At 37.4% G+C, this 15,889-nt stretch overlaps 1 protein-coding gene across 1 annotated transcript in view; it reads left to right on the forward strand.

The window, feature by feature from the left end:
- The window catches only part of frya (furry homolog a (Drosophila)), an 82,044-nt gene that overhangs the window by 41,055 nt on the left and 25,100 nt on the right, over window positions 1–15,889 (forward strand). The window contains 14 exon segments of the mRNA XM_046863172.1: window positions 1,689–1,799; window positions 2,817–2,971; window positions 5,495–5,594; window positions 5,702–5,873; window positions 5,957–6,216; window positions 7,046–7,192; window positions 8,612–8,780; window positions 8,897–8,987; window positions 9,185–9,267; window positions 9,647–9,797; window positions 10,579–10,682; window positions 12,777–12,944; window positions 14,626–14,827; window positions 15,670–15,791. Of these exon segments, the coding sequence (XP_046719128.1) occupies window positions 1,689–1,799; window positions 2,817–2,971; window positions 5,495–5,594; window positions 5,702–5,873; window positions 5,957–6,216; window positions 7,046–7,192; window positions 8,612–8,780; window positions 8,897–8,987; window positions 9,185–9,267; window positions 9,647–9,797; window positions 10,579–10,682; window positions 12,777–12,944; window positions 14,626–14,827; window positions 15,670–15,791 (2,035 nt within the window).

Here is a 15,889-nt window from a genome sequence, read left to right on the forward strand (position 1 = left end):
TTTATGGAGCTGCTTTAACCTCTATTCAATAACAGTGCGAGGGATGTAAAACGATCTTGTGCCGATCGGTCGCTGTTGCCAGAAGCATGTAATCGGAGAACGTTTGCCCGTCTGAATATGTAAACTGGAACATTATATGAGTGCATAAAGTCCTAAAGGTTCTGCCTTTTAGGTTGTGAGGTACTTCGTTTCTGCCACACACAGCTATAAAGGCGATCCCCCTTCAGGATAGATGCCATTGTGCATTTCAAAGTGTGATGTATTCAGGATGTGTATGTGTTTTACTGTTAATACAACTGATATTAATTCTCCTCCTTTTACTACTTCTGCTTTTACAATACTGATATACAGTGGAACCTCGGGTTACGAATTTAATTCGTTCCGGTACTTTATTCGTAACCTGAAAAGTTCGTATCCCGATACAAATTTCCCCATAATAATGAACAGAAACTTCGGTAATTCGTTCTGGACAACCAAAAATATTACTTAAATAAAAATAAAGCCAATATTCACTAATATTATTTACTTTTAACATGTTATATTAAAATTATACCACATAAAAACATACAAAAGAGGAAAAGATCTTTACCGGGTACTTTCCCTTTGAGAAGACTCGCTGCAGGAGACGACGTTCGTAGAAGGGGGAGGAGGGAGAGTTATTGTTTGGAAGGAGAATCTTATTATATTATATTATTTATATATTATTATATATTATATTATAGAATATTAAAGACAGTGTTATTAACACGACGCTGAGACAATTGTTGCATTAGAGGAAAATGAGAGCTGTTTCTTTAAGGCTACTATCAGTTGGTATTGAAGTCCAGAGTGAAATTCATTATGGGTATTGTACTTCGGAAAAGACTGTAACCCTGCTAATCTATCTTCATAAAAACAAGTAAAGTGGTTATGCATCGGCTAATGTTGTCCATCTCATCATTCCACGAGCATCAACTAACGAGTTGTTACGCTGCTGCCCGGAAAAGTTCAAGCGGATAAGTAACACGATGCTCTCGCTAGGGACACAGGACGCTAACTGATGTGACGAGCTGCGTGGATAGAGCAAAAACAACCAACTTGCCTGCGATTTTTTGGTGAGCGACGTTCGTATCCCGATATATTGTTCGTAACCAGGGGCAAAAATTTTGATGAACTGCGATTCGTAACCTGAATTATACGTATGCCGGGGCGTTCGTAACCCGAGGTTCCACTGTACTACTAATACGCCCACCACTACTAACACATTACTTTGACTCATAATACTTTTTTTACAAATAACACTTCTTCTGATGGTATCACTAATACTAATCCTAACAATACTCTTCTTTTTGCTCTTTTCTTTATTTACATCCAGAAGTAAGACTGTATTGTGACCATTACTAATACTGCTATAACTAATGCTCTGCCCCCTCACACTACTGACCACATTACTAATACTAATACAAATACTATTAACTATATTAGTACTAATATTCCTACTTTTACTAATACTACTTCAGGTAATACTACTTATTACCTTTCTTGTACCCAAAAGTATAACTGACACTGGTCCTACATGCACACAAGCAGCCCTAAAGTTAATACTATCCTATATAAAAATGATGAACATTTATTTTGCACTTTGGTTTCCAGTCGAACAGTGTAGACGGAGTAATATGATTAAATGCTGCACGTCTTTTTTCCCTCAGGCCATGTCGTCTGTGCTATGTTGCGGCCCTGTGTTTGACAACGTGGGTCTCTCTCCAGACGGCTACCTCTACAAGTGGCTGGATAACATCTTAGCCTGCCAGGATCTGCGGGTACACTGCCTAGCATTCATCGACAATACTGTTTTTAAACATTTACAATTACAATGCTCATTTAATCTGTCAGTGGGAAGTCTGTGGATATATTATTGTGCTGCTATGGAGTCTCAAATAGGCGCATATCAGTGCATATAGGGAATACATCAAGAAATGCCTTTGCTATGTATTTAAGTTCTTGCCTGCACATCTTCACTAACTCCTTTGTTTGGTTAAAACGTATACAGGAAGTCTCCGATTTAGGATGGAGATGTTTCTGATGACCCCATTATAGCTTGAAAACAAGTCAAGACATGGTCTAGCCTACCCAGGAGTCTTAAACAATGGTGATCAGTATGGTGTAGTGGACCAATTTGTTAATTATTTAATACATTCTTTAACAAAAACAGAGCAATTTACAATACCATAAATGATAAACTATACAGTATATATGTATGTGGCAGCAGGTACGTGGATGAGCTCCGATTTTGCGAGTGAAGGCCGGAGCATGCGCTACTACATTTGCCTGCCACGTAAAATTTTAAACATATTTACAATTTTGTCGAATCTTCGTAACTGCGAATGGACACACTCTATTAAGCAGAAACATGCATTTTTCTGGAAAGTCTTTATTGTATAATAGTGATGCAGTTATGTAACTTGAAATGAAAGTATGAGTAAAAAAAACGTTCTACAGCATTAAATGAGCTTCATATTAAATCAATCTTATGTTGTAAAAATTGTTCAGATTTTTTTTTACTCATCAATGAGTTTCCTTTTAAACTAGGCCATTAAAAAACGAAACAATTGAATGAAATAGTCAAAAGGAATGTTCCTCTACATCTAGTCTATAAAAATAATTTTTTTAGACATTTAAAATATTTATTTAGCCATTTTTGTGTGTGTTTTAAACAAAGCCATGTTTCACACTGAAAATAGGTTCCTTCCACAATCATTTAAAATCAATTCTAGTTAATGATTTAAAAGATAATGAGCATCAATCCAAATGATTTAGAAATGTGATGTTTCCTGCAGGTTCATCAGCTGGGTTGTGAGGTGGTGGTTCTCCTGCTGGAGCTGAACCCGGATCAGGTCAATCTGTTCAACTGGGCCATGGATCGCTGCTACACCAGCTCGTACCAACTCGCCTCGGGCTGCTTCAAAGCCATCGCCACTGTCTGTGGAAGCAGGTAAGAATATTTATTTGGTAAATACAGTGCATTTATTTATAGTAAGATAAAATAGATTTGCAGCTTATGAGATGTATGTAGTATACAGTATGGTAACATTCTGAATGCATTATACACACTTGACAGGCATATTTTGTGTTTTTATGGTTACAATTTTCTCATCAAGCCATGTGCTCAGGGTGTTTTTAAGATGCATTCATGTGCCTGAATTGAAAGCACTTTGAAGTATAACAGTGGCATTTAACACCTTCAGCTCTTTAATGGAAACCAGGTCTAATGTGTTTGTTATGCAAAACAAAATTTTGCATGGTGTAACAGCATTCAAAGCATGATCGTGATAATGACGGTACACCATGCGCTTTGGGAAATCAACAGAGTTATTGTTTTAAAAGCGTTTACACAAGATATGTTAGATTGGAAAACATCTCTATGTTCTACAGCAGAATCCTACAGTATACAGAGCTTCGTGTTTCTGTAAATGCTTCAGTACAACTCAAAAACGTGATAACGTGAAAAACCACAGTTTTCCAGACTTGTAAACAGGACAATTAAGCAATCTATTTTGTAATAAGTAATCATGAGACTTTGAAGGGAAATGTGACTTGTTTAGAGTCATGTGACTTGTTTAGACACAATTTTTCTAGATTTAGCATTTGTGGTTGCTTTGCTGGGCTGTGGCTCACTAAGGATTTTGGAATTTTAATATAGACATGATATCCAAAAGTTATGAAATGTTCTTTGTCTTCTAATCCAACTTATGATGGAAATCAGAAATGAAACAAAAATCCTTAGTTATACAACTTTCCATTATTAACTTTTTTCGCATATATTTAAATGATTTATAAAAGATAAATGGGTAATTTTACCTCTATATTTTTTGTACATACAGCTTGAAAGGGCTATTCAAGACAGGGCTTCGCAAGTATTCACACATTATTAAGGAACATCTTTCTTCACAGTTTGCTTGAACCATGTATTTCTGGTTGTTGTGGCATTTTGCATACTTTCACATAAAGGACGTGCATTTAGTCACTGTGTGTACCCTTAGCATCAATAGGGGGTGTGTCTGTAATTAAAATGCTTTGGGCTGAGACTTTTGCTGAGTTACAATTGTCGTTTTTATTAAAGAAGTTTAAAATTTGTGGTCATCAACATTGGAACAGTTTACATTTTCTAAACAATTTTAAATAAAAAAGCCTGCTTTGGTAAATACTATACAAAATAATATTTTATGATATTTTTAAAAATTAAATAGAATAAATCAAATGAATGCAATCAATGAATCAATTGGGTAATCAATTAAATCAGCACAAATTGAATTGATGAAACAAAACTGTATGAATAAAAATATTAAATTAAATAGTTTACATTTGTTACACCGTTGTTATGTCGATATAAGTGTGTGGGTTTTACTTGTAAATAGAATTTTCTAAAGATATGATCAACTGAACTGTTCTTCCTATTTCAGTATACTTTAACAAATGCCTTATTTGTTTCCATCCTTTATTCATTCACTACTTCGACATGTGTACCGAACCCGAAAGCCCTGTATGGGAAAATTTGGAAACGAATACATGTACCGTTACTGTTACATCCCATATATATATAAGTGTGTGTGTGTGTGTGTGTGTGTGTGTGTGTATTTATCTTTTTATCATGGCACCTGTTAGTGGGTGTGAAATATTAGCCAGCAAATGAACATTTTGCCCTCAAATTTGACGTGTTAGAAGCTTGTAAAATAGGCAAGTGTAAAGATTTGAGTGAGTTTGACAAGGGCCGAATTGTGATGTCTAGACGACTGGGTCAAAGCATCTCCAAAACTGCAGCTCTTGTGGGATGTTCCCGGTCTGCAGTGCTCAGTATCTATCAAAAGTGGTCTAAGGGAAAAACAGTGGTGAGCCGGTGACAGGGTCATGGGCGACCGAGGCTCATTGAAGTATGTTAGGAGCGAAGGCTGGGCCATGTGGTCCGATCCAACAGACGAGCTCCTATAGCACAAACTGCTGAAGAAGTAAATGCTGTTAATGCACGACGGGTCAGGACTGTTTTATCATGATATTTCATCAAATTTGTGCTTTGTCAGCAGATATACATGCAAGTGCTGGAGCATTAACTACATTGTGTAATGTTGAATAAATATATTGTGTAATGTTGCCTAGTTATGCATATTGTCATTGTAAACAAGCACACCCATTGTTACACCCATACACCAAGATTGCATGTTGAACCCTGTAAAGCAAACTCCTCCTCTCGTTTGAAATAATTCTGGGCAATATTAGCTAAAAAAAATTCAAAATTCTCACAAAAATAGTAGATTATCCATGTACCCTTTTGGAAGCACTTTTCATTATACTATAATCCGGAACCCACTAATTATAACCTTAGGGATCTAATTAGGATGGCTAGATAGGTGAAATGGAATGCACCCTATGACACTTCCTTTTCTAATGTGTATCATGTTGTCCACATGCATAGAATTGTTGGTCTCATTTTAACGCATTCTTTTGGGTTTTTTCGGTGCAGAAATTACCCATGTGACATCGTAACCTTGCTGAACCTAATCCTCTTCAAAGCATCAAACAACAGCAGAGAGATCTATGAGATTTCGATGCAGTTAATGCAGGTGATTATGAATGCAAAATTTTTATCAACCTAAAACTTTTTTTTTAACTGTCTTGAAATAATATATTGTGTATTTGTGCATGTTTCTGTATTGTGTTGCATCAGCAGATTTTGGAGTCTAAGCTGTGTGTTTACTCCAAGAGGATAGTGGAAGAAAGGAGTAGCGGGATTCTGTATGGAACGCACAGACCCCTTCCCCCACTCTACAGCCTCTCTGTAGGCCAGCTTTCTGCCCAGCTTGCCAGGATGTACCCAGAACTCACCCTGCCCCTGTTTTCAGGTGAGTGATTACTGTGGTGTTAATAAACAAGATGCAAATATCACATGCAAACTTCCCTTTTTTTTGTCTTGAACTGTCATCAGAGGTCAGCCAAAGGTTTCCCTCTACGCATGCCAACGGGAGGCAGGTGATGTTGACCTACTTGCTGCCATGGCTCAGAAATATTGAGCTAGTGGATGGTGGTGTACTGCCAATTACCTCCAGCCCTGCCCACCCAATAGAGGAGAAGAGAAGGCGGGGTCTCTGTGTAGCCCCACCTTTATCACACCTCCATGGTACCGGTTGGGGCTCGGCACAAGCAACTTCACTCGTCCTCAACAACCTTATGTTCATGACCGCCAAGGTAATCCATGGCATTGTTTTATAATTTTACAGGAGTAACCATCATTTGACCAATCTTTCCAAGCAAGATTGTCTGCAAGCAATAGAGGCAATAATAATAATAATAAGTGGCTGCTTGGTGTTGTTGAAATCTGAACCCCCAACCTTACATTCCTAATATTTCTTTAGTTTTAACCATAAAACCAAACTGCTTACTAATGTGACTAATCTGTAATGATACAAAGGACCCTTTGAAGACCCTGTTTCTAAAATTGAATGGTGAATAAAAGACAAATTTAGACACAGCATATTTAAAAAACATAACATTTCCGGTTCAACGCTCTTAAAACTCATCTGAATGTATCTTAACTAAATCTTAAAGGTTTTTTTTTTAATGTAAAATCCTATAATTTGTTTTTGTTCCAAACTACAGTAACAACTGTACAATTATGTACAATACAACTGAAACGACATTAAAGCAACATAACTTGAACCAGAGCCTCTTTAGGAGGCTTATATACTGATTATATGAAGAACTCCTTAAAGAAACATTAGTTTTTAATCAAGTTTTAGTAAATAAGGTCAAATCTAAAGGTAAGGATTGCGTTTAAATCGTGCCTTCATCTATAAAAATGTATATCTACTTTATATTTAAGTTATTGATAGTTATCTTAGAATTGTATCCTTCTCTTCATATCTATTTTAGATAGAAGTCTTTATTTTACAATGCTTTATTTCCTTTTTGTTGTTATTGGATTTAAATAACCACGGTCGCATCAGTTATGTCAATTATGTAAAAATAAAAAAAAATAAAAAAAACAGTGCATTTATTTCATCCTGATGTGTTTCAGTACGGCGATGATGTGCCAGGCCCGGAGATGGAGCAAGCCTGGAACGCCGTGGTCTCTAATGAGAAATGGAGCAGTAACCTCCGTACGACCTTGCAGTTCCTGATCAGCTTGTGTGGTGTCAGCAGTGATACCCTTCTCCTCCCACATGTGAGTCTTGTGGAACAACACCATCAGGAAATATCAGTCCTGCTTTAACTGCATGCATACTTTTACTTCTACCTACTGGAATCATGCATCGGTTTGTATTTGGACTTGGGCAGTTTGTTAAGGAAGCTATTGTCACAGTTGAAGGGTGGAGGTGAGGATGATTGTCATTTGAAAATGATAAATAGGCTGTGAAAGCTCTTGTTCGACAACACCTGTTATTAGAACAGGCAGCCCTGAGGCGCTCAAGCGGCAAACGCAACAATCCGAAACATGTCAAGCAACAACATGGGTCTATTATCATTTGCTGTGTATAGCTGGTGGTTAAACCGAATTGTTTCCTGTTCTCACCAGTTGCTATTTTAATAAGCAGAAATTACAGCGCCTGATTTGATGATGTGAAATGGAGCAACATGCAGCAGCTGTAGTGGCACTCTGAAACCCATTCTGATCAATTTTCCCTTCTCATGTTTAAATTTTAATCAAGAGCCAATGCTAATGCTGTATTATATTGACTTTAAACCTCGACTAAAAGCCTTGTCCTGTTTCTAACAAACCAGTTATAACCAGTTATTCCTAGTTCTAACATAATAAGGATACATCAGCACTTTTACTTCCCAACCTCTAGCGTTGATATTTTATCAAACAGCTAAAAGATTACATTTGCATCTAACACCAAAAACAACAATAACAATCTAGCAATACTAATTAATTAAGTAAAATTGTTATATGCTTCTAGAGCTGTTGCGAAAGTTTTGTGGATGGTACTTTAATGGGTGTGATTATCGGATCCTCACAAACATTTAGCTATAGAGTGTAAATGCCACGTCGCTGGTGAAGCATTTAGTCTATTTTTGTCATTTGTACTCTGATTGGACAGTTATCTAGATCTCGTTTCTCCCAGGGCATTTTGGACAAGTTGGTAATTAGGCAGTAATCAGAGCACAGGAAAGGACAATGCAAGCAGGCTAGAAGAGACCAAATACCAAAGCAAGGAAGCAGACAAAGGTGCAAATATGTACAGTTTGTGTTCTAGATATTCGGTTCTAGAGAACGTCTCAGATGGCTCTAGCATTACAATTTACCTTCACTGGAACGCAGAGGACCAAACATGTTCCCTTGAGCATGTCCATTAATCCTCATCTGCTCAGATTAACAGACGAGCTCCTGTAGCTCAAACTGCTGAAGAAATTAATGCTGTTAATGTTTGACAGGTCAGAACTGTTTTGGCAGCTTAAGGGGGACCAACAAAATATTAGGCAGGTGGTCATAATGTTCTGCCTGATTGGTAAAGATCATATTTTGTTCAAATCTTCATTGCCTACCAAACCTTGAATTTCACAAATCATCCTGATCATCACAATAAATAGGGCCATGCAGTGCATATCTCTTTTATTATTCTGTCCTTCCGTCTGTTTTCAGATTAAGAAAGTGGTTATCTATCTTTGTCGGAACAACACCACGCAGACAATGGAAGAGCTGCTGTTTGATCTCCAGCAGACAGACCCGGTCAATCCCATGGTTGTACACTGTGACAATCCCCCGTTCTATCGCTTCTCAGCCACCAGCAAAATATCCATTGCCACTTCTGGTAAAAACACACACCATCAATTGCTGCTGTCTTTAAATAAAAATGTCATACCCATTAGAAATTGCTAGACACAACCATAAAATTCTTACTCCCAGATTCTTACAACGTCTGGACAGGTACGACATCCAGCAGCAATACGGTTATCGCCATCCAGGACAACATGTCTGACAGCGAAGACCCAAAAATGGCAAAAGAAAGTGAGGACAGGTACAGTAACAACGGCTACCTTATCACAAGCACGCACCTACACTTAAAATATCTCCCACTGCTACTGGAGTGGAAGAACTTGAGGACAATCCCACCCTCTAGAATTATTTCAGACATTTTAATTGCCATAATGTGTGGCAAGTTCCTGACAGGCAGGTCTGTGTTTTGTGTGTATGTTGTGTGTTTTTTTGTCATAGGCTGAAAAATATGATGAGGGCTCATATCCGTCTTGAGTCTCGATACAGCAACAGCTCCGGAGGCTCGTACGACGAGGAAAAGAGTGAGTGAACTTTAGTGAACCGTGCTGCTCTGTGCTATATCCTCAGGCTCGGAGAGTGGCTTCTAGTTTTGTGTTAATGCATATTTGCATTGTGAAGGATAGAGGGATTATGGACAAAAGAAAGAGGATGATAAACACTCTGAAATGAGTCCAATAAACGTTCTCATGTAACTCTTGCACTACGCAACGTGTAGAAATAAAAATCTGGTGTGATCATGTAACGTTATTTACAACCATGAAATTTAAACCATGAATTTACTTTCAACACCCCTTCATATGGACCACCTGGCAAATAAAGATGAGGTTGAAAATTATACCTCAAATACATTTCTGTTAGATATACAGTATATAGTAAAATAAAATGTTTCCTGAAATGTAGATGAGCCCCTCCCACCGTATGCTGGTTGGCTGATGAATGTCCTGGAAACCAATCAGCCGCTGCCTTTACCCATGCCGGCTAACGGAGGTTGCTGGGCCCCTCTGGTCGACTTCCTGCCTGAAACGGTGACCCTGCGCGGTCCGTTGCACAGGTAAGATTAAACGTTTTCACGTGGCGTAATCGTGAAATGTTTATTTAAATTGTAATTAAATTTTAAGCAAAAGCTGCTGCTGAGTCACACTTGTTTACGACAGCGGATATATATATTGTATGGAATGATGAGCAAATGTGTCAGATTTGGCATGTTGTATAAAGACGTCTCATATTACAAGTCTTGATGCACCTCATCAAACACTGACATGTAGAATGGCTAAAATCATTATTTGAATTATCAGATTGAGACGATCGAGAAATCGATTGATGAATAAATAAACCATATTTTATCGAACATTTTACATTTCACACACACAACATAGCGTATATTGTAGGTCAACAACCACCGGGTCGAGACAAAAGAGCATTCAGAGGAAAAGGAATATAGATTTCACACTGTATTATTTATTAGGTGTTGATAAGCCACTATCTAATGTACATATGGCATGAGTTGAGAAAACATCATTTCCACAATTGCAACAGGAAGCCAATAAGGTTTGTCTCTAATCTTAAACTGGTCCAACAATATGTTGGGGACTGCCTTTTTGAAAGTCTAAATATCTTGAAAAAGTTTTAAAATTTTTGTTTAATTGTTTAGAAAATACACAAATTTCATATGTTCAGTTTCATAAAAAAATACAGTTGTTTGCATGAGAGTTTATTGTTTTTATGCAATTTTACAGTTTCATTTTAACAAATACTCATGATTAGAATCAGCACAAATGTGTGTACACAGATTTGTGTAGATTTTTAAACCAGTTTCTGCATCGGTTCTTCAGGAGTAATATAGCTGTGATCTTCATGACGGAGCTGGTGGTGGATCACAGTGTGAAAGAGGACTGGAGTGTTCACCTGCCTCTGCTGTTGCATGCTCTGTTTCTGGGTAAGACATAATATCCTGTCTGGCTTTTTCTTTTCTTCAAATTTTTATGTTTCTGGGAAAAGAATTTATTTCATACTGGATGTTGTAAAAAATATGTATGTATTTCTTAAAACTGTTATGATTCATTGCAAACGTCATACACATCAGATGGAGCTTTAAAATCACTTTCTATTCGGTGAAAGTGTTCTTTTGTGCCTGATTCATTCTTGGTGATATATCTTTCAAGATATATCCATGATATAATGCTTGTATCTCTTTTTTTTTAATTCAGATACTGTTATGATTACCATGCTAGTTTTTCCTCCGTCAGATCTAACAAAAATACCAACAAAATTTTCACCAAATGTCCTTATTTTAGAAACTGAAGGCTCATTAAGTGTCTGCTCTCATACTTAATGGAACACTTAATGTACATAAAAGGCAAACCATTCTATTCCAAATTCCTAGAGATATACAGTAAGTTTACCCCTCCCATTTCAGCAACTCAAGAAACAATACTATAGAAATGAAACTTGGATATATTTTAGAGAAGTCAATGTGCAAAGATCGGTAACACCCTTAAACTGAGTTACAGTACAGTGGCCAGGGTCATACAGAGGTTTTTCAAGACTATATATATATATATATATACCTACTATCACAAATCACTCCTGTCACTCTTCTCCACCCACTCCACCCTGCCTGCACTCTTTTCTTCACTTCTCTAACACACTCTTCATTACTTTGCACTGTTGACCCCAGGTACCTGAACTCCTCCACCTTCTCCACCTCTCCTCCCTGCAACCGCATCACTCCACTGCCCTCCCTCTCATTTACACACATGTACTCTGTCTTACTCCTACTGACTTTCATTCCCCTTCTCTCCAGCATGTACCTCCACCTCTCCAGGCTCTTCTCAACCTGCTCCCTTCTCTCACTACATATAACAATATCATCCGCAAACATTAAAGTCTGCGGAGACTCTGTCCGACCTCGTCTGTCAACCTGTCCATCACCACTGCAAACAGGAAAGGGCTCAGAGCCGCTCCTTGATGCAGTCCCACCTCCACCTGGAACCAGTCTGTCGTTCCTACTGCACACGTCACACTGTCCTAATACATGTCCTGCACCACCTGCACATACTTCTTTGACACACCTGACTTCCTCATACAATACCACAATTCCTCTCTCGGCAATCTGTCGTATGCTTTCTCTAAATCCCCGAACACACAATGCAACTTCTTCTGACCTTCTCTATACTTCTCCATCAACACATAAATATATATATATATATATATATATATATATATATATATATATATATATATATATATATATATATATATATATATATATATTAAACATACATTTGCATAAAGCATCCATATTTGTCAATGCCTATTTCGATTAAAGTGTTAAAAAATTTGGAAAGTATTAATTTAGAACTAAATTAGAATTAAGAGCTGCAGTTTTGGAGATGCTCTGACCCAGTCGCCTAGACAAATTATCAAACTCACTTGAATCCTTACGATTGCGAATTTTTCAAGCTTCTAACACATCAACTTTAAGCACAAAATGTTTACTAGCCGTCTAATACTGTGTGTCCTATTGACTAACAGGTGCCATGATGAAGAGATAATCAGTGTTATTCACTTCACTGGTCTTAATGTAATAATGTCATAATATTATGCCTAGTCGCTGTGTATACTGTTAGTGTTCTAATAGGTATTTGGAGTAAATGCGAACATTGCCATTTGTACAAATATCCTGTATTTAAGAAAAAAGTTGTTTTACGTCCTGTGAGCGCAATGACGTATGAGCGCATTCAACGATAGTTCTAAAACTTTAATAAGGCATTATAGGCAGCTTTTTACTACAGGTTATGGTTTTCCATCACGTAGTTGTGTATGCTTTGCGATTTCTCACTGATTGTCTTGCAGATATTTTATTATGGTAAATGAGCCAATAATCTCAGTTGAAGATGAAGCCTAAAAGGGCTATTATTAAGTGATTTGCCTCTTATTTTTAGAATTCGGAAATAAGTATGTAAAAAATGTTATATATATTAAACCCACTGAATATTTCAAAATATTAACTTATTGATGCTGGACTCAGGAATGGACCACTGTCGGCCCGAGGTGTTCGAGCACTGCAAGCATCTCCTCCTGCACTTGCTCTTCACGCTTTCCTGCAGCAGGAGTTTTCCTCTGGTCTCCTCCATGCTGATGCACAGCAAAAGTCTTGGCACCCGACCCAACTACCAAACTGAGTTCTTCTACACAGGTGCGTCAGTGTTACATAATATATCGTGCCCTCTGGGTTATTTTCAAACATTAGTTTGACAGATAGGAAGGGTGGAAATGAAAGTTAGGACGTTCAGGCTAAGAATTTGACAGTTATTTTTTTAAGCTCTAAGATTATTTCAGGATTCTCAAAAACAAAATCATTGTAAATGTTGCCCCTATAATGGTTTGTAGGCTGACCGTTGACCTTCGGTTGACCTCCTAATAACAGCACCCTCATACATTATTTTTAAAAGGAAGCCTTTTTACAGACTTAACATACTTCTCAAAGCAGAATACAGCACTGCTATTCTAATCTGTCTCGATGGAGAAATGAGGACATGCTTATCCGACGAAAATGAATGCCAAGCCAAAAACAATCACGTGTATGGGGAGTCTTGATTAGAGCCCTGATTAGAGCATTCCAACGCGCTGTTTTTATCTTCCTGCCCTAAAAGGCTGGTGTGTGTGTGTGTGTGTGTGTGTGTGTGTGTGTGTGTGTGTGTGTGTGTGAGAAAGAAAGACCAGGTCTTGAATTTGTCGCTCAGTTGAGCATGTCTGGTCTCAGCCAAACTGACACCGATCATATATTATTCACTGTACGCTGTCATAACACTGTGACTGAGATTAATACTCGCGTCATGGCTGCCAAATCACTTTGCCTCCGGTTATGTCTTGTTATGTCAAAATAACCAGCTGAATCAGAGTCACTTCATCTGCTGAGTTTCAACCTTTTTACGTAAACATACATAGTTAGAAATACACACCACACACACTCTGTCCTTGTATGAACTATGAATTTGGGACAGGGTTTTAAAAAGTCTAGTTTTAATCAAAACTTTTGTACGCATAATTAAATGAAAGATAAGATTATACGTCAGATATCGTTTACATTTATGGCATTTGGCAGATGCCCTTCTTTAGACTGACTTAAATCTAATCTCATTCATACAACTGCTGCTCAGTGTGCATAGTGCTGCCTATGTGGTTAGGGGGCCTTGCTGAGGGGCCCAGGAGTGGCAGTGTGGTGTGGCTAGGATTTGAACTCACAACCTTCGAATACAAAGTCCAATACCTTAACAACTAATCTACCACCTCACCTACCACCTATATTACATTGATACATTTTGATATAATTTATTATCTATTTTGCTTCATAATAATGTATTACATTTGTTTATTTTCATTTATTACATTTGTTATATTTACTGATTATTGCGTGAGAATGAGTGAGAAAAGTATGAGTGTGTTTCCGCTGAACTCTAAACAGTTCTTTTTTTTTGTGCTCATCGCTTGTATCGCCATTATGCTTCATGATGTAGTTGAATGAGAGATGATTTAGTTTGACTTCATGTGTGGGACAATTTTTAAACAATTATACTTTGTGAGTCTAATTTATATGCAGTCTTTTAACTCAAACCTTCTGCGATTATGGATTATGGAAGCTATTAGAGGGTAGATAATCCCCAAACTGGGATCAACCCCAGTCCCAGTTTTTCTGTTCATTGAACTTGTCATGAACAGCATTAAGGCAGAAATAACTGCCTGATCAAAGTATGATCAATATCATTTACATGATTGCCCTTTATAAAAGTTTTTAATGGTGGACCATATATGCATTAAGCCCAAGCCTGCTTTAATAAATCACCCCCATCCCCCAACCACACATATCATGTTATCAGGTGGCGTGGATTTCCTGAGGGATGCCCAGGCGTCTCCGGTGCCAGACTCTGGATTAAGCTCCTCGTCAACTTCCTCGAGTCTGAGTCTGGGAAGCAGCAGCAGCAACCTGCCACACTACTCCACTGAAGAGTCGGAGACTCTGGAGAGCAGCACTGACACAGATGAGAAGAGCAGCAAGCTCGTGGAGTTCCTCAGCACCCGGTAAACTCTCGACATTTGGCTTTGACTGACACCAAGTGGTTACCTGTAAACAGTGCAAGCGTTTGGAACAAAGCTATGCTTTTCTTGAGAAATGTGTGTGTGTGTGTGTGTGTGTGTGTGTGTGTGTGTGTATATATATACATACACAGTGTAATTCTTACAATTCTTCTCACAAATCTGACACTTTTTCACAATTCTGTCAAAATTTTTCGTGATTTCGACATTATTCCTTGCAATCCGATTTTTTTTTCTCACAATATCGACTTTTTTTTTCCGATTCCGACTGTATTTCTTGCAATTACGCTTCTAATTCTCACGATTCCGATTATTTTTTTTTTTTACACAATTCTGACTTTATTTTTATTTTTTTCACAATTCTGACTTTTTCTGCCAATTTGGACATAATAACTTTTGCGATTCTCTTTTTTTCTGCCAATTCTGACGTTACTTCTGTTCATTCTGACTTTTTTTTTTTTTTTTTTTACAATTCAGACAGTTAAATTTGTGAGAAATAAATTTGGAATCGCGAGAAATAAAGTCAGAAATGGGAGAAAATTGAGAAAAAAAAGTCACACAAACTTTTTGATCATGTGGTGGAAACGGGCCTCCATATTGTTTGGACATTTTTTCATTTCTTAGTGTTAAACATTTGCATTATTTGTCCCTGTGTTAGTTGTTAAGTTACAGAAATAATCCAGCACTTTCTGACCCAACAGCATTACATTTTTCTGATCATAAGCTAGATTTCGCAAACAATAGATGTCATATCCCTTTATTTTGCTGAAGCCATATTATAGAGCTCACGTTCATTACATTCAATATTTATTCCATATTTTCTTCAGGCCGTTTGGTCCGTTGTGGTGTCATGAAGACATCAGTCCTAAGAACCAGCACTCAAAAAGCACAGAGCAGCTCACCAACTTCCTGCATCATGTCATTTCTGTGTTTAAAGAATCCAAATCAGGCAAGTGCTTCAAATAAAAATGATAATTACTATAATGTATTAAAATTACAATACATTTGGAATAAAATAAATATACTTGATTTACTAAAATAGCGTTT

This window comes from Silurus meridionalis, chromosome 12 (genome assembly GCF_014805685.1).
Source record: "Silurus meridionalis isolate SWU-2019-XX chromosome 12, ASM1480568v1, whole genome shotgun sequence".
NCBI lineage: Eukaryota > Metazoa > Chordata > Actinopteri > Siluriformes > Siluridae > Silurus > Silurus meridionalis.